This window comes from Pseudophryne corroboree, chromosome 2, assembly GCF_028390025.1.
Source record: "Pseudophryne corroboree isolate aPseCor3 chromosome 2, aPseCor3.hap2, whole genome shotgun sequence".
In the NCBI taxonomy this organism is placed as follows: domain Eukaryota; kingdom Metazoa; phylum Chordata; class Amphibia; order Anura; family Myobatrachidae; genus Pseudophryne; species Pseudophryne corroboree.
The window spans coordinates 96,775,865-96,794,664 of NC_086445.1; the positions used below are offsets into that span (position 1 = coordinate 96,775,865).

The 18,800-nt window shown below is 47.7% G+C and overlaps 1 protein-coding gene across 3 annotated transcripts in view; it reads left to right on the top strand.

Annotated features, from left to right (window-relative positions):
* Window positions 1–18,800, top strand: part of DYNC2H1 (dynein cytoplasmic 2 heavy chain 1) — a 1,021,614-nt gene that overhangs the window by 416,043 nt on the left and 586,771 nt on the right. For all 3 annotated transcript variants that reach the window (XM_063951545.1, XM_063951543.1, XM_063951544.1), the window contains exons 61-62: window positions 7,410–7,536; window positions 8,801–8,942. In XM_063951545.1, the coding sequence (XP_063807615.1) occupies window positions 7,410–7,536; window positions 8,801–8,942 (269 nt within the window). The remainder of the gene's footprint in view (window positions 1–7,409; window positions 7,537–8,800; window positions 8,943–18,800) is intronic.

The following is an 18,800-nucleotide window of genomic DNA, read 5'->3' on the forward strand; positions in this document are numbered from 1 at the left end:
TCTGATGAAGATGTGGAGTATACTGATCCATCAGACACTGATACAGTCGCTTCTGACTAGGAAACTACAACGCAAGTTAATGTCCCTGACCTAGTGGAGGCTATTAAGCTGATTCTATAAATCGATGATGATGTAGATCCCACTACTGCATCTAGGAAGCCTGATAAATTTAAACGTCAGAAGGTAACTAAAGTAGTCTTACCACATTCTGACCATTTGGTAGACATATGTCAGGAACCCTGGTCTTCTCCAGGAAAGAAATTCACCCGCTCTAAAAAGATGCTAGCTCGTTATCCTCTTTCCGCTGAGTTGTATAACAAGTGGGAAAACCCACCACCGGTGGATTCCCATGTCACCTGTCTTGTGGTGTCATCTACTCTGCCTGTCACCACTGTCACCTCACTGAAGGAACCGACAGATAAGCGTGTCGAATGATGCCTGAAGTCTATTTACTCCCTTACAGGTGCTGTACATAGACCCACTATAGCAGCCTCCTGGGCTGCAAAAGGAATTGAAGCATGGGTTCAGGCATTAGAGGAAGAGCTACCTCAGGATATATCTGACACTACCAGACAATATCTGTCTCATATTGCCACCTCCTTCCATTACATTCAGGATGCGTCCTCGGAGGCAGGTTTAATGGCGGCCAAGGTGTTGACTACGTCCATCCGGGCTCACTGAATTCTATGGTTAAGGTAATGGACGGTGGACCTGGACTCCAAAAAGACCTTGGAGGTACTGTACTCCCTTTTAAGGGCGATATCTTGTTTGGGGAGGATCTGAATAAGATTGTGACTGACTTAGCGGCTGCTAAGACTGCGTTTCTCCCAAATACTAATCCTTCTACACAGAAGGCAAAGAGTACCACTTTTTGTTCCTTTTGACCTCAAGGGAAAGCAATAGGTCAGGCAGGCTTGTGCTCCTAAAACCACTAAGACCAAAGCAAAACAATCCTGCTCTGCCCGTCATGCCTGCTTCCAAACAAGACAAGCCTGCTGCATGACGGGGCAGGCCTCCTCCTGGGGCATCCCAGGGTGAGAGGCCGACTTCTGCAATTTACACAGGTATGGTTAAAGACCACTTCAGACGCATGGGTGCGAGAAATCGTCTCACGGGTACGCAGTGATGCTGTTATAGGTAAATAGATCTAAATAGACTGAAAACGAGTCCTGGATAAGCAGTAAGGAAATAAGTAATCATGCGCAGGTGACCAATATGAGAAAGAGGTGTGTGACGCACCGTCACGGCGCCTGCGCGAGCCGCGAAAAAGTATGTTTAAAAGGAGGAGTGGCAGGGGAGAGAATGTTACACTGAGGAAGCCGCTGATCTTTTGAAGGCGGGGAAACGCGTCTCTGTACGATTTCCCAGCTCACGGGACACAGCTACAGATCACATATTTGCCGGTATCCCACAGCTCACTTTGTTGTCTGAGAGAAGTGCAAGTGGTGAGATGCGACCTTACACGGACTCCAGATAAGGCTGCCGGGGAGAGCTCCAGCCGGGAGGGACAATACCATATCCGTGATTTGACAGGCATGTTGAATGGTCCTAAACTACACCTTGGTAATTAAACTGCATATGGCAGATATGGACTTTTCACCCTAAGGCTGCAGAGTTATGCATGACCAGTTTGCTTTATACCAGGAGCGGTGAGAAAAAGTTACTAACTAAAGCAATTACATGCTGTGTGCAAACTATAAAGAGATAACAGCTTGTAAAGTGCATGATACATACTAACATTACGTTTCCGTGGATCAATTATTACAGGTGCTAAAGGCACAAAGCTACATAAGATAATAGACATTTAACAGCGTGTGAAAGTGCATGATGTTTACTAACACTACGTTCTGTGGAGCAATTATCAGATGTACTGAATGCTCTGTGCCATAGAAATTAACAGAGCTGAGTGCAAATTGTTTACAGCTTGTGAAGTGCATGATTCAGATCTTATGTGGAACAACCAGCAAGTGTACTGGTAGCTAGGTGGTACAAAGTATCACTGAAGATATCTATAAAGAGACTTTGTTGCCAATAGCACTTTAGGTGCAGCTGCTCTTGTATTTGTTGCTTTTTAGTAAATATAATGATTACAATATTGTAAATGAAATGTTTTAATAGGAATATGGAGTAATTGTAAAAGTATTTTTATAAGGATTGATGCTGGCCGGTATCAAATATAGTGATATGTGATAAAATGTATTAAAATAATAAAAATCTACTACAGATTAAATAGCGCTTTTCCATTGTTGTTTTTTTCTTTCGAGAGACATCCCCCTCGGCAGTTACGAACAACGGTTGTCCCTGCGAACCTGTTGAAGGCGCAATCTCTACACCTGACTGGATACAGGAGTTGTAGTGTCAGTACAAGTCCAAGAGAGGCAGAGGATACTACTCGACCCTGTTTCTAGTCCCGAAACCGAATGGGTCTTTCCGGCCTATACTCAACCTCAAATCACTGAACAAATTTGTGAGAGTGTCCAAGTTCCGTATGGAAACGATGCTCTCCATTGTACTGGCCATGGAACCCAGAGATTATATGGCATCCCTGGATATGCAAGATGCCTATCTACATATACCTATTGCCATATCACATCAGCAATATCTGCAGTTTGCTATTGGCAACCTTCATTATCAATTCCAGGCTCTGCCGTTTGGGCTGGCCACGGCCCCTCGGATCTTCACCAAGGTTATGGCCGTGATGGCGGCTCATCTGCGTCGTCAGGGAATCAGGATCCTGCCGTATCTGAACGACTTGCTGATTCTGGCGAACTCCCAAGATGTCCTTCTGAGTCATCTACAATGGACGGTAAATTTCCTGCAAGCCCACGGGTGGCTCATCAACTGGAAGAAGTCCTCTCTGGTCCCTGCTCGGAGCATGGTGCACCTGGGGTCACTGCTGGACACACACAGCCAAAGACTGTTTCTGTCTCTAGAGAAAGTCCTGAAACTTCAGGACAGAATATGATGCTTCCTCTCTCGCCCAAGAGTGTCGATACACTTGGCGATGCAAGTACTGGGCCTCATGGTGTCGGCATTCGACATGGTGGAGTACGCTCCGTTTCATTCCTGCCCTCTACAGAGGTTAATCATTTCCATGTGGGATGGCCTGTCTCATTGAATCAGGTCTCAAATAATCTCCTTGACTCCGGAAGTTCATTTGTCACTCAGCTGGTGGCTACAGGACCAACAGTTGAGCAGGGACCGTCATTTCTGGATTCCCAACTGGGTCCTCCTGACTATGGATGCCAGTCTGAGGGGTTGGGGCGCGGTGCTGGAGCAACACTCTCTCCAGGGTCGGTGGACCAGGAAGGAATCTCTCCTCCCGATAAACATTCTGGAATTGCGGGCAGTGTTCAATGCTTTGACTCTTGCCCTGCCTCTGATACAGATCAAGCCTGTTCAAGTACAATCAGACAACACCACCACGGTGGCTTACATAAATCATCAAGGCAACACTCAAAGCCGCATGGCAATGATGGAAGTATCAAAAATCCTTTATTGGGCGGAATGCCATCTGCCCTCAATATTGGCAGTGTTCATTCCGGGGGCCTTCAACTGGGAAGCTGATTTCCTCAGTCGTAAGGACATACATGCTGGAGAGTGGAGGCTTCATCCAGAAGTCTTTCAACTCCTAGTGGACAAGTGGGGCCTACCAGATGTAGACCTGATGGTGTCTCGACACAATCACAAGGTTGCGGTCTTCGGATCAAGGACATGGGATTTTCAAGCAGCGTTTGTGGACGCACTGGCAATTCCATGGAACTTTCGTCTGCCCTACGTGTTCCCTCCAGTGTCACTCCTGCCCAGGGTACTACGGAAGTTCAAGCAAGAAGGAGGAATACTACTACTTGTCGCTCCAGCGGCATTGGTTCTCAGACCTGCAGGGCCCTTGTGTCCACCTGGACCTGGCCAGACTGGCTTTGATGGCATAGCTGTTGAAGCTTCACTCCTGAGGGCCAAAGGATTCTCCGAAGCGGTTATCCAAACTATGCTAAAAGCCCGCAAACTGGCTTGTACATGGATTTATTATAGGGTCTGGAATTCTTACTTCACCTGGTGTGCTGCTAAGAATGACGATGCTTACAAGTTTAGTACTTCCAGACTTCTGGTTTTTCTGCAACAAGGTCTGGATTTAGGACTTCGTCTATCCTCCCTCAAGGTTCACATATCTGCCTTGTCGATGTGGTTTCAGAGGAAAATTGCGTCAATTCCTGACGTTCATGCATTCAATCAGGGTTGTACTGCCGATTCAGCCTCCCTATGTCCCTCCTGTTGTCCTGAATGCCCAGCAAGAGTCTCCATTTGAATCTCTTGAGTCAGTGAACCTTAAATGGCTCACAGCCAAGGTCCTGTTTCTGCTGGCTATTGCCTCAGCTAGGAGGGTGTCGGACTTAGGCGCTTTGTCCTGTCGTCCACGCTTTCTGATTTTCCATTGTGACCGGGCAGTTCTGAGAACTCGCCCAGGTTACTTACCTAAAGTGGTGTCATTTTTTCACCTTAACCAAGAGATTGTGTTTCCAGCCTTCATCTCTTCTGACTTGTCCTACAAAGAGCGGTCTTTGGATGTGGTAAGGGCTTTCTGTGTTTATGTGGAGAGGACTGCCTCTATCAGGAGGTCAGATACCCTTTTTGTACTTTTTGGTTTCCACAAACGTGGCTGGCCTGGGAATAAGCAAACCTTGGCCAGATGGATTAGAATGGTGATTGCACAAGCTTATGCACAGGCTGGGCTACCGGCTCCTGCTGCTATTAAGACGCATTCTACTCGGTCTGTTGGACCATTTTGGGCGGCCCGCCGTAGCGCGTCTGCAGAACAATTGTGCAAGGTGGCTACGTGGTCCTCAGTGAACACGTTCATTAGGTTCTATGCCTTTGATACTTCCTCCTCCCAAGATGCTTCCTTTGGATGCCGGGTTCTTGTGCCCGCTACGGTGCGTCCCCTCCCTTGAGGAACTGCTTTAGGACATCTCCAATGTATTCCCTGTGGAACACAGTGTACCCCGCTGCAGAAAAGGAGATTTATGGTAGACTTACCATGGTTAAATCTTTTTCTGCGAGATACACTGGGTTCCACAGGACGCCCACCCTGGCGCACTTAGCTTCTTTTGGGTTTGTATGGCATTAGCCGCTGGTCCCTTATCCTGTTGTGAGAACGTGGTTCTATGTGACTAACGTATGCCTCCTTCTCTTTTACCTGCTTCTGCATTGGACTGGTTAACTAAAACTGAGCTCACAGTGCCCGGAGGTGGGGTTATATAGAGGAGGCCCCGCAATGCATCCTGGGACAGTCAAAAGCTTTAGCCTGTTGGTGCCTCGGATCAAGATCCATCTCTACACCCCGATGTATTCCCTGTGGAATCCAGTGTGCCCGCAGAAAGAGATTTAACCATGGTAAGTCTACCATAAATCTCCTTTTATTTATCCTATATCCCATGTACTGCAATGTTTGCAGTCTTTTGCCTTTTGGTTTTTCAAACTTTCCTTCTGTTTTCTTTGTACTATTTATGCTTATGTACTTTGGGGGTTATTCAGAGATGAGTGCAGATGGCTGCATACGCAGCCAGATCTGCGTTCATCTGTGCACATGCTGGGGGCCGCCCAGCAGAGATGCTGGGGCCCGTCCCCGTTCGTCCCCCTCAACGCCGCTCTTGCAACACCTGCCGCAGTCATTCACATTGCGGTCGCATCCATCAAGTGTATGTCCGTGCGGCCACTGTGCATTCCGGCAAACTGCGCTGCGGGCCGCATTAGTGACCGGGTCTGAATGACCCTCTTTGTAAGGTGTTACGGTACCCTTGTTTTGTCGTATAAGTACTGAATAATAATAATAATGAAAAAACTGTATTATTGTTCTTGTTTGATTTTAAATAAGTAAGGGAATAGAGGAGAGGCTCATGGTTGACAGACCAGTTTGAGGATCCGAGAAAAGGGGGAAATGCAGGACAGAGGATAGGGTCCAGAAGGAGAAGGCTTCATGCCAGGGGTGAGAGAGACAGCTGAGAGGAGGGACAGGGTATTGGTAAAACAAAAGTAGAGTTGAATATCTTCTATTGCTATAGATTGTAAGCTTGCGAGCAGGGCATTCCCACCTCTGTCTCTGTTATTACCCAGTTTTGTTCCATCACTGTGCTTTCCGATTGTAAAGTGCAACTGAATATGCTGCACTATATAAAGAGACTGTTAATAAATAAATATTGTAATCTTCCACCTACTGTATCATTTTATTCTTTATTTCCTCATCTCTCCCTGCCATATCGGTTTCTTCTCACCCTCCCGGGCCGCGCTACTTCCCTCACAGCTACTGATCTGCCACATGCAGCCTCACTGAGGATCTGATTTTATTTCCAGTTTATGTGAAGCACCAGGAAAGCCTCAGATGGGGGAAGGTTCCAAACCAGAAACCCCTCATGATAAATATAAATAGGCAATTCCATGGTTTATGAATTAGGATTTTAAGTCCAGTGTATTGAAAAACATAAAACAGTAGTGATAAAGAGATGCATGTACAGTGTACCCTGATAAAGACTGAAGCATTTGGACACCCATAGGTGGGTGCTGTTGTCTGTGCTAGATTTGCACACTGTTCCAATAGCAGTGTGGCCGGTGGTGCTATCAAATTATATCCATAGATTTATTAAGGGAAACTCCACCTTCAGACCCCAAAGTCTCCAGGCGATGTACCTACAGTATTTTATAGCTCTTTATTTATCCTTATTTCTGTTTTCTCTTAGATACATACAACAGTTCTGGGGCGTTAGTTTCTCCTACTTATTTTTATCTTATACAACAAATTTTCTGCATAGTGTAGATTTGATTGTATCCAATGCATCGACTTAAGGTGAGTACACACTGGCCGATATATCGGCCGTTCTCTTGAACGGCCGATATATAGCGGGTCCGTCGGCCAGTGTGTACGGGTGATATGTCTGTGAACTCCATCGTTCACAGAGATATCGCATCGGCCCTGCTGCACAGCTGACGCCCAATATATCGTTAGATATATTGGCACGTCGGTGTGTGTGTACGGACGGTGAGCCGACCGCCCGTACACAAGCTGCAGCAGCCGGCGGTGACTGACAGCTGAACTGGGTGGGCGTGTGTAAATGCCCGCCCAGTTCATGATGTCAGTCCCTGACGGATCGGGCAGTGTGTATGCCGGCTTTAGGTGTGTACCCAGCATTACTGTAAGCTAGCCTGTTGTATTCAAGGGCAACAGAAATCTTCCTAAAGGGGTAAATTACTAGGCAGATAAATCAGAGTGTGTTGTAGTAGTGACATGACTGAGTTACTAGGAGTCCTACAAATACTTTGTATAATAATCTTAATAAATTTACTATAGAGTGAATTAAAAGCAGATCCTGTCAATGTGTGGAAAATGTTTTGTTGATGAATGGTCCTTTGTTGTGCAGGTTTCAGTCCCGGACAACTGAAGCTGCTAAACTTGAAGCTGAATTATCCAAAGCACAAGAGATTATAGAGTCTGCGGAACTACTGATAAGTCAGTTGGACGGGGAGCACAAGCGGTGGAATGCGCAGGTCTGTACCTCTGTTGCTCGGAATTAGATTGCAGCAAAGGCCACTCGCCTGGTTGTAGGTCTGTTGTTGATCTATAACGGAGACAGAGCTGCTGTTCCCATCTGTCTTAATTGTGGGATTTTTTTTAATGTTCTGGTTGTGTGTACACACAAGAGGCAGCCTGAAACAATATACGTGATAATGTAGCTCAGCCTGTCTACCAGGGCTGCCACCAGAAATTGTGGGGCCCTGGACTGAAAAAAATAGGCACAAGAATCACTGTGTCAGATATACATTGCCCCCAGTGCCAGATACAGAAATGCCCCCACAGATATGCCCCCAGTGCCAGATACACATGTCCCCCGAGTGCAAGATATGCCCCCAGTGGCAGATACACATGTCCCCACAGTGCCAGATATGCTCCCAGTGCCAGGTATACATGTCCCCCCAGTGCCAGATATGCCCCCAGTGCAGATACATATATCCCCACAGTGCCAGATACGCCTCCAGTGCTGATATACATGTCCTCACAGTGCCTCCCACAGTGCCAGATATGCCCCTAGTGCTGATACACATGCCCCCACCATGCCTCCCACAGTGCCAGATATACCCCCAGTGCTGATACACATGCCCTCACAGTGCCTCCCCTTCCCCCTCCACTTCTCACCTTCTGCTGTGAGGGGAGGAGAGCGCAGCGAGTGCCTCTCCTACCCCTCCGTCTCCAGCGGCGGCGAATTGAAGATCAGGAGCCTCAGCTGCCGGTCCGCGAGCTCTGATTGGCTCACGGCCGGCACCGAATTTAAGATGTCACTGCCGCTGGAGAGGTCAGTGCGCGCCGGGCAACGGTGTCCGGGAGCGAATCGAGCCGCTTGCTGGCCACCGCTGCTGTAGACAGGGAGTCACTGTGACTTACTGTCTGCAGCGCCGGCTGCCGCCGGGAATATCCCCAGCTGGCTGTGTGTGCAGCTGGCTGTGTGTGGGCTCTGTCAGAGTGGCCGGGCCCGGGACAACTGTATACAGGGCACCCCCTTGATGGCGGCCCTGCTGTCTACAGTAATTGTTAGGAAGCACAGACATGACTGATGCTGTATAGTGAATGCGTGTAAGGTGTACTATGTGACATAGTAAGATGATCTCCTTCACAACAAGTCTTTGATTGCATGTTACATTATAAGGTGCAGTGTCTTCCTTCTGTAATATAACTGGACAGCCACAGACTGACATTAGTCAGAGTTGAACCGTGCAGGTCACAAGTAGTTATGTTTTTTTTGTTTTTTTTTCCCAGGTGGAGGAGATAGCAGAAGAATTGAGTACATTGCCAAAGAGAGCCCAGCTGGCGGCTGCTTTCATCACCTACATATCAGCCGCTCCTGAGGATCAGAGAAAAGACAGCATAGATCAATGGATGAAATCAGTAGGACTGGAAAGTAAGTGTTCTATTTTTATTTTATGAGTCTGTGTTTTCACATCCCTAATGTATTGATAAATTGAAACAAGCTTGAAATGGGGTCGGGGCTGATATGTCGGTGGCCGAGATCTCGCAGGTCATCATACCGACCCCGAGATCCCAGCCGCCAGAATGCCGGGTTGGGGGGGAGCGCAACGTAGCGGGTTCGGTGGCTCGCTGCATTCGCCACAGGTTCTATTTCCACTCTATGGGTGTCGTGGACACCCACGAGTGGGTATAGCCCGTTAGCCGGCATTTCGGCTGGCGCATTGTCAGCGGTCTGGATTCCAGTGTCTGTATCCTGACCGCCGGGATCTCAACCGCCGGCATATCAACTGCATCCCCTTGATTTGCGTATGTTGTTGGAGAATATTGTAATACAGGTGTATGCCCGTGTCACCTCGGCCCATCTGCTGCTCCACCAGTTACTGTATCTCCGTAGATGAATGTGCTGTAATTGTTGGAGCCTACAGATGGTAGCCTCCTACGAGGCAATACAATATGGCAGGTTCCATGCACGACCATTTCAACTGGATCTGTTGGACAAATGGTCGGGGTCTAGCCTGCACATGCATCAGAATATAACCCTGTTGCCGGACGCAAGGATTTGCCTACTATGGTACCTACAAGCCTCATATCTTGTGGAGGGTCGGAGTTTCAATACCCAGTCTTGGACTCTGTTAACAACGGATGCCAGCCTCCAGGGTTGGGGGGCTGTGACCCAAGGGGCACAGTTCCAGGGGAAATGGTCGTGTTAGGAATCTGCACTTCCAATCAACATCCTGGAACTCAAGGCAATTTACAATGCTCTCCTACAAGCCTCATACTTCCTTCGGAATCAGGCCATCCAGGTGCAGTTGGACAACGCCATGGCAGTGGCGTACATCAACCGACAGGGAGGAACAGGAAGCAGGGCCGCAATGTGAGAGGTATCAAGGATACTCCTCTGGGCGGAAGCCAACGCAAGGGCCATCTCAGCCATATACATCCCAGGAGTGGACAACTGAGAAGCGGACTTCCTAAGCAGGCACGACCTCCATCCGGGGGAATGGGTCCTTCACCCTCAGGTGTTTCAACAACTGATTCACCAATGGGACTGTCCGCAAATAGACCTGATGGCTTCTCGTCTCAACAAGAAGCTCCATCATTACTGTTCCAGAACGAGGGACCCGCAGGCAATAGCGGTGGACGCTCTGACGTCACAGTGGACTTACCAGTTTGTGAACCTGTTTCCTCCAATTCCTCTCATTCCAAGAGTTCTAAAAATACTCAAAAAGGAAAGAGTTCAGGCAATTCTAATTGCCCCAGATTGGCTTCGACGGGCCTGGTATGCGTACCTCCTGACCTTGTCTCTGGAGGATCCTTGGCCTCTGCTGCTACTCAAGGACCTTCTTCAACAAGGACCGTTTGTCTATCCAGACTTATAGCGGCTATGTTTGATGGCTTGGTAGTTGAGAGAGAGATTTTAACCAGAAAGGGTCTCCCATCCAAGGTTATTTCATTTATGATCCAGGCCCGTAAGGTGGTTACATCCAAACATTACCACCCTATTTGGAAGAAATATGTTTCTTGGTACGAGGGTAGAAAATATTCCCCTGTGGAATTTCGTCTGGCCCGTTTCCTACTGTCCCTTCAAGCAGGAGGGGATAAGGGCCTACGTTTAGACTCCATCATAGTTCAGATTTCGGCTCTCTCTATCTTCTTCCAGAAATAACTGGGGACCTTTTTCTGTAAGAGCCCGTACTTAATATTTCATGAGGATAGGGCGGAGCTCAGAATTTGCCCACAGTTTTTACCAAAAGTAGTGTTGGCATTTCACGTAAATCAACCAATTGTAGTTCCAATATTATCCAACACTTCTGTTGCTCCAAAGTCCCTGGATGGTAGTGAGGGTTTTGAGGATTTACATCAAAAGGACTGCTCGCCACAGGAAGTCTGACTCGCCTTTCGTCCTTTATGATGCTATAAAAATTGATTGCCCTGCCTCCAAGCTGTCCATTGCTCGTTGGCTCAAATTTACTATTCAACAAGCCTATACTTCAGCAGCTCTGCCACTGCCGAGTTCTATTCAGGCCCATTCCACAAGGTCGGTGGGTTCTTCCTGGGTGGCTGCCCGGGTGTCTCGGCCTTACAGTTGTGCCGGGAAACTACTTAGTCTGGTTCGAACACGTTCGTTAAGTTCTACAGGTTTGAAACCTTGGCCAAGGATGACCATCAGTTTGGTCAGGCGGTTTTGCAGGGATTTCAGCACTCTCCCACCCATTCTGGGAGCTTTGGGATGTCCCCATGGTAATCTTCAATTCCCAGTATCCACTTGGACGTTAGAGAAAAGGGGAATTTAATACCTACCGGTAATTCCTTTTCTCGTAGTCTGTAGTGGATACTAGGCGCCCGCCTCAGTGCTTCGTTTCCTGCTTACCTGGTTGTAAGTGTTCTTGGTTGGGTTTGCTGTTGCTTTCCCTGTTCTATGTTTGGTTAGCGTTGCTATCCTTCTTCTGGTTAGCGTTGCTTTCCTCTGTTCTGGTTAGCTCTGCTATCTCTGTTATTGTTGTGTGTTGGTTCGTTACCTCACCGCAGTTGTGTTATATCCTTCTCTCAAAGTATGTCCGTCTCCTCGGGCACAGTTTTCCTAGACTGAGTCTGCAGGAGCTGCATAGAGGAGAGGAGCCAGCACACACTATTAATTTCTCTTAAAGTGCCAGGCTCCAATGGACCCAATCCATACAATATGGTAATCTTCAATTACCAGTATCCTCTACGGACTACGAGAAAAGGAATTACCGGTAGGTATTAAGGGGCAGATGTATTAACCTGAAAAAGGCATAAGGAAGTGATAAACCAGTGATATGTGCAAGGTGATAAAGGCACCAGCCAATCAGTTCCAATATGTATATTAACAGTTAGGATCTGATTTGTTGGTGCCTATATCACCTTGCACATATCACTGGTTTATCACTTCCTTATGCCTTCTACAGGTTAATACATCTGCCCCTAAATTCCTATTATTGCTGCTATTTGGAGTTGCTGTGAGGCAGGGATGAGGGAAAGTACGAAGGGGGAGCTGAGAGCGACGAGGGGAGGAACATATGAAGTAGTAGGTCAGAAAGGCAAAGGGCTGGTCCCACAATAACTAGCCATACACTGTATGGGCTGGAGCTGGGTACAGGGGGTAGAGGAGGGCCCTGGTTGCAGATGGAGAAGGACTATGGGGAGTGAGAAGTATGAGCATCCGAAAAGGGGATTATCTCCGTTCTGACACGGACCCAGTACATTGGCACCTCCTAAATCTTGAGGGGGGAAGTGGGGGCGAAATGACACATATGTTTACGTGGCTCAGTATGTGAGGACAGGTCTACATGTGACAGGGCTGTGTTATGTCATGAGAAGAGAAATAACAAGAGTTATGGTAGACTTATCATGGTTAACACTGTTTCTTCGAGGTCCACAGGTTCCACAGAATTGACATGGGGCGCAGGTGGTTGGATAAGGATTGTGCACCAAACGGTTAAGCTTTTGACTAACAGAATATCTCCAGCAAGGGGCAGGGATTCCAATGCCCTTTTAGATTCTGAATCCACCTTTCAGGGTCGTAGCCACACTGCTTGGGGGGCTAGTACTGAGGTAGCTGAAGCTTGTGAAACTAGTAGGCCTGTGTCTAAGGCCGCTTCTTCCAAATGAGCAGCTGTTTGCCTTATATTTGTTATATGGGATAGCTGTTCTCTCGTGGCGTTCACTGAGAGACTGTCCACTAATGCATCCACTCAGCCTGCAACAGCCGGGGCCACCCATTGCCCCGGAAAGGGAAAAAGCAGATTTAAGACAGGGTCAAACTTTTCTGTCTGTCAGATCTTTCAAAGAAGACATTGATGGTACTATAGGCAATGTAGAGGTGCGACAGTAAAAATAAAAAATAAAAAAATCTTCCTAAGGCGCTGCAAAATGGAGCAGCAGTAGACAGTACAAATAGGTCACCAACCTACAAAGACAATATGTAACAGAAAAATACAGTCTCACTTTCTGAGCTCCAAATGTCCCCTTGTTTTAAACGATCCTCATAGCGATGCCATAGTATACATGAAAAAAAGAGAAACAAAATACAATAGTGTAATCCTGTATGAGCACTAAAGTTCTTTCCACTGTGTAGAGGGGAAACTAGGTGATTAAGATGGTCCCAGAAAAGAGATAAGACGTCCACCTTCTTACGGGGTCACCCAAAAAGTGATGCCGTGAAGATGTGGTAATAATAAGATTTTACTCACCGGTAAATCTATTTCTCGTAGTCCGTAGTGGATGCTGGGAACTCCGTAAGGACCATGGGGAATAGACGGGCTCCGCAGGAGACTGGGCACTCTAAAAGAAAGATTAGGTACTATCTGGTGTGCACTGGCTCCTCCCACTATGACCCTCCTCCAGACCTCAGTTAGGATACTGTGCCCGGAAGAGCTGACACAATAAGGAAGGATTTTGAATCCCGGGTAAGACTCATACCAGCCACACCAATCACACCGTATAACTCGTGATACTACACCCAGTTAACAGTATGAAATATAACTGAGCCTCTCAACAGATGGCTCAACAATAACCCTTAGTTAGGCAATAACTACATACAAGTATTGCGGACAATCCGCACTTGGGATGGGCGCCCAGCATCCACTACGGACTACGAGAAATAGATTTACCGGTGAGTAAAATCTTATTTTCTCTGACGTCCTAGTGGATGCTGGGAACTCCGTAAGGACCATGGGGATTATACCAAAGCTCCCAAACGGGCGGGAGAGTGCGGATGACTCTGCAGCACCGAATGAGAGAACTCAAGGTCCTCCTCAGCCAGGGTATCAATTTTGTAGAATTTAGCAAACGTGTTTGCCCCTGACCAAGTTGCAGCTCGGCAAAATTGTAAAGCCGAGACCCCTCGGGCAGCCGCCCAAGATGAGCCCACTTTCCTCGTGGAATGGGCTTTTACTGATTTAGGATGCGGCAATCCAGCCGCAGAATGCTCCAGCTGAATTGTGCTACAAATTCAGCGAGCAAATAGTCTGCTTAGAAGCAGGAGCACCTATTTTGTTGGGTGCCTACAGGATAAAAAGCGAGTCAGTTTTCCTGACTCCAGCCGTCCTGGAAATATAAATTTTTAAGGCCCTGACTACGTCCAGTAACTTGGAATCTTCCAAGTCCCTAGTAGCCGCAGGCACTACAATAGGTTGGTTCAAGTGAAAAGCTGATACCACCTTAGGGAGAAACTGGGGACGAGTCCTCAATTCTGCCCTATCCATATGGAAAATCAGATAACGGCTTTTACATGACAAAGCCGCCAATTCTGACACACGCCTGGCCGAAGCCAAGGCCAATAACATGACCACTTTCCACGTGAGATATTTCAAATCCACAGTTTTAAGTGGCTCAAACCAATGTGATTTTAAGAAACTCAACACCACGTTGAGATCCCAAGGTGCCACAGGAGGCACAAAAATAAGAATTTACTTACCGATAATTCTATTTCTCGGAGTCCGTAGTGGATGCTGGGGTTCCTGAAAGGACCATGGGGAATAGCGGCTCCGCAGGAGACAGGGCACAAAAGTAAAGCTTTTACAGGTCAGGTGGTGTGTACTGGCTCCTCCCCCTATGACCCTCCTCCAGACTCCAGTTAGGTACTGTGCCCGGACGAGCGTACACAATAAGGGAGGATTTTGAATCCCGGGTAAGACTCATACCAGCCACACCAATCACACCGTACAACTTGTGATCTAAACCCAGTTAACAGTATGATAACAGAGGAGCCTCTGAAAGATGGCTTCCTAAACAATAACCCGAATTAGTTAACAATAACTATGTACAAGTATTGCAGATAATCCGCACTTGGGATGGGCGCCCAGCATCCACTACGGACTCCGAGAAATAGAATTATCGGTAAGTAAATTCTTATTTTCTCTATCGTCCTAAGTGGATGCTGGGGTTCCTGAAAGGACCATGGGGATTATACCAAAGCTCCCAAACGGGCGGGAGAGTGCGGATGACTCTGCAGCACCGAATGAGAGAACTCCAGGTCCTCCTTTGCCAGGGTATCAAATTTGTAAAAATTTACAAACGTGTTCTCCCCTGACCACGTAGCTGCTCGGCAGAGTAGTAATGCCGAGACCCCTCGGGCAGCCGCCCAAGATGAGCCCACCTTCCTTGCGGAATGGGCCTTAACAGATTTAGGCTGTGGCAGGCCTGCCACAGAATGTACAAGTTGAATTTTGTTACAAATCCAACGAGCAATCGACTGCTTAGAAGCAGGTGCACCCAACTTGTTGGGTGCATACAGTATAAACAGCGAGTCAGATTTTCTGACTCCAGCCGTCCTTTAAATGTATATTTTTAAGGCTCTGACAACGTCCAACAACTTGGAGTCCTTCAAGTCGTCTGTAGCCGCAGGCACTACAATAGGCTGGTTCAGGTGAAACGCTGATACCACCTTAGGGAGAAAATGCGGACGCGTCCGCAGCTCTGCCCTATGTCGAATGGAAAATTAAATAAGGGCTTTTATAAAACAAAGCCGCCAGTTCAGATACTCTCCCGGCCGAAGCCAGGGCCAGTAACATAGTCACTTTCCATGTGAGATATTTCAAATCCACCTTCTTTAGTGGTTCAAACCAATTTGATTTGAGGAAATCTAAAACTACATTTAGATCCCACGGTGCCACCTTAGGCACCACAGGAGGCTGTATATGCAGTACTCCTTTGATAAAAATCTGGACCTCAGGGACTGAGGCCAATTCTTTTTGGAAGAATATTGATAGGGCCGAAATTTGAACCTTAATAGATCCCAATTTGAGACCCATAGACAATCCTGATTGCAGGAAATGTAGGAAAACGACCCAGTTGAAATTCCTCCATCGGAGCACTCCGCTGCTCGCACCACGCAACATTTTCGCCAAATACGGCGATAATGCTTCGCGGTGACTTCCTTCCTTGCCTTTATCAAGGTAGGAATGACTTCTTCTGGAATGCCTTTTCCTTTTAGGATCTGGCATTCAAACGCCATGCCGTCAAACGCAGCCGCGGTAAGTCTTGAAAAAGACAAGTACCCTGCTGAAGCAGGTCCCTTCTCAGAAGTAGAGGCCACGGATCGTCCGTGACCATCTCTTGAAGTTCCGGGTACCAAGTCCTTCTTGGCCAATCCGGAGCCACTAGTCTTACTCCACTTTGCCGTATAATCCTCAATACCTTTGGTATGAGAGGCAGAGGAGGAAACACATATACCGACTGGTACACCCAAGGTGTTACCAGCGCGTCCACAGCTATTGCCTGCGGATCTCTTGACCTGGCGCAATACCTGTCCAGTGTTTTGTTGAGGCGAGACGCCATCATGTCCACCATTGGTTTTACCCAACGGTTTAATAGCATGTGGAAAACTTCTGGATGAAGTCTCCACTCTCCCGGGTGAAGGTCGTGTCTGCTGAGGAAGTCTGCTTCCCAGTTGTCCACGCCCGGGATGAATACTGCTGACAGTGCTATCACGTGATTCTCCGCCCAGCGAAGGATCCTGGCAGCTTCTGCTATTGCCCTCCTGCTTCTTGTGCCGCCCTGTCTGTTTACATGGGCGACTGCCGTGATGTTGTCCGACTGGATCAACACCGGTCTTCCTTGAAGCAGAGGTTCCGCCTGGCTTAGAGCATTGTAGATTGCTCTTAGTTCCAGAATGCTTATGTGAAGAGACTTTTTCAGGCTCGACCACACTCCCTGGAAATTTCTTCCCTGTGTGACTGCTCCCCAGCCTCTCTGGCTGGCACCCGTGGTCACCAGGATCCAATCCTGCATGCCGAATCTGCGGCCCTCCAATAGATGAGCCTCCTGCAACCACCACAGAAGGGATACCCTTGTCCTCGGCGACAGGGTTATCCGCAGGTGCATCTGAAGATGCGACCCTGACCATTTGTCCAACAGATCCCTTTGCATGGAATCTGCCGAAAGGGATTGCTTCGTAAGAAGCTACCATTTTTTCCCAGGACTCTTGTGCATTGATGTACAGACACCTTTCCTGGTTTTAGGAGGTTCCTGACCAGGTCAGATAACTCCTTGGCTTTTTCTTCGGGAAGAAAAACCTTTTCTGAACTGTGTCCAGAATCATCCCCAGGAACAGCAGACGAGTTGTCGGCATTAATTGGGATTTTGGAATATTCAGAATCCATCCGTGCTGCTTTAGCACCTCTCGAGATAGTGCTAAACCCATCTCTAGCTGTTCTCTGGACCTTGCCCTTATTAGGAGATCGTCCAAGTATGGGATAATTAATACGCCTTTTCTTCGAAGAAGAAATATTATCTCGGCCATTACCTTTGTAAAGACCCGAGGTGCCGTGGACAAACCAAACGGCAGCGTCTGAAACTGATAGTGACAGTTTTGTACAACGAACCTGAGGTACCCCTGGTGTGAGGGGTAATTGGAACGTGGAGATACGCATCCTTGATGTCCAAGGATACCATAAAGTCCCCTTCTTCCAGGTTCGCTATCACTGCTCTGAGTGACTCCATCTTGAACTTGAACTTCTTTATGTACAGGTTCAAGGACTTCAGATTTAGAATAGGCCTTACCGAGCCATCCGGCTTCGGTACCACAAAAAGAGTGGAATAATACCCCTTCCCTTGTTGTAGAAGAGGTACCTTGACTATCACCTGCTGAGAATACAGCTTGTGAATGGCTTCCAAAACCGTCTCCCTTTCTGAGGGGGACGTTGGTAAAGCAGACTTCAGGAAACGGCGAGGTGGCTCTGTCTCTAATTTCAACCTGTACCCCTGAGATATTATCTGCAGGATCCAGGGATTTACCTGCGAGTGAGCCCACTGCGCGCTGTAATTCTTGAGACGACCGCCTACCGCCCCCGAGTCCGCTTGCGAAGCCCCAGCGTCATGCTGAGGCTTTTGTAGAAGCCGGGGAGGGCTTCTGTTCCTGGGAAGGAGCTGCCTGTTGCTGTCTCTTCCCTCGTCCTCTGCCTCGTGGCAGATATGAATAGCCCTTTGCTCTCTTATTTTTAAAGGAACGAAAAGGCTGCGGTTGAAAGGTCGGTGCCTTTTTCTGTTGGGGAGTGACTTGAGGTAGAAAGGTGGATTTCCCGGCCGTAGCCGTGGCCACCAAATCCGATAGACCGACCCCAAATAACTCCTCTACGCATCGCCTGTCCACTGTCGTGTCCATAAAGCTCTTCTGGCCGAAATGGACATAGCACTTACCCGTGATGCCAGTGTGCAGATATCTCTCTGTGCATCACGCATATAAAGAAATGCATCCTTTATTTGTTCTAACGACAGTAAAATATTGTCCCTGTCCAGGGTATCAATATTTTCGATCAGGGACTCTGACCAAACTACCCCAGCACTGCACATCCAGGCAGTCGCAATAGCTGGTCGTAGTATAACACCTGCATGTGTGTATATACCTTTTTGGATATTTTCCATCCTCCTATCTGATGGATCTTTAAGTGCGGCCGTCTCAGGAGAGGGTAACGCCACTTGTTTTGATAAGCGTGTTAGCGCTTTGTCCACCCTAGGAGGTGTTTCCCAGCGCTCCCTAACCTCTGGCGGGAAAGGGTATAAAGCCAATAACTTCTTTGAAATTAGCAGTTTTTTATCGGGGCACCCCACGCTTCATCACACACGTCATTTAATTCTTCTGATTCGGTAAAAACTACTGGTAGTTTTTTCACACCCCACATAATACCCTGTTTAGTGGTACCTGTAGTATCAGCTAAATGTAACATCTCCTTTATTGCCAAAATCATATAACGTGTGGCCCTTTTGGAAAATACGGTTGATTCGTCACCTTCACTACCGGAATCAGTGCCTGTGTCTGGGTCTGTGTCGA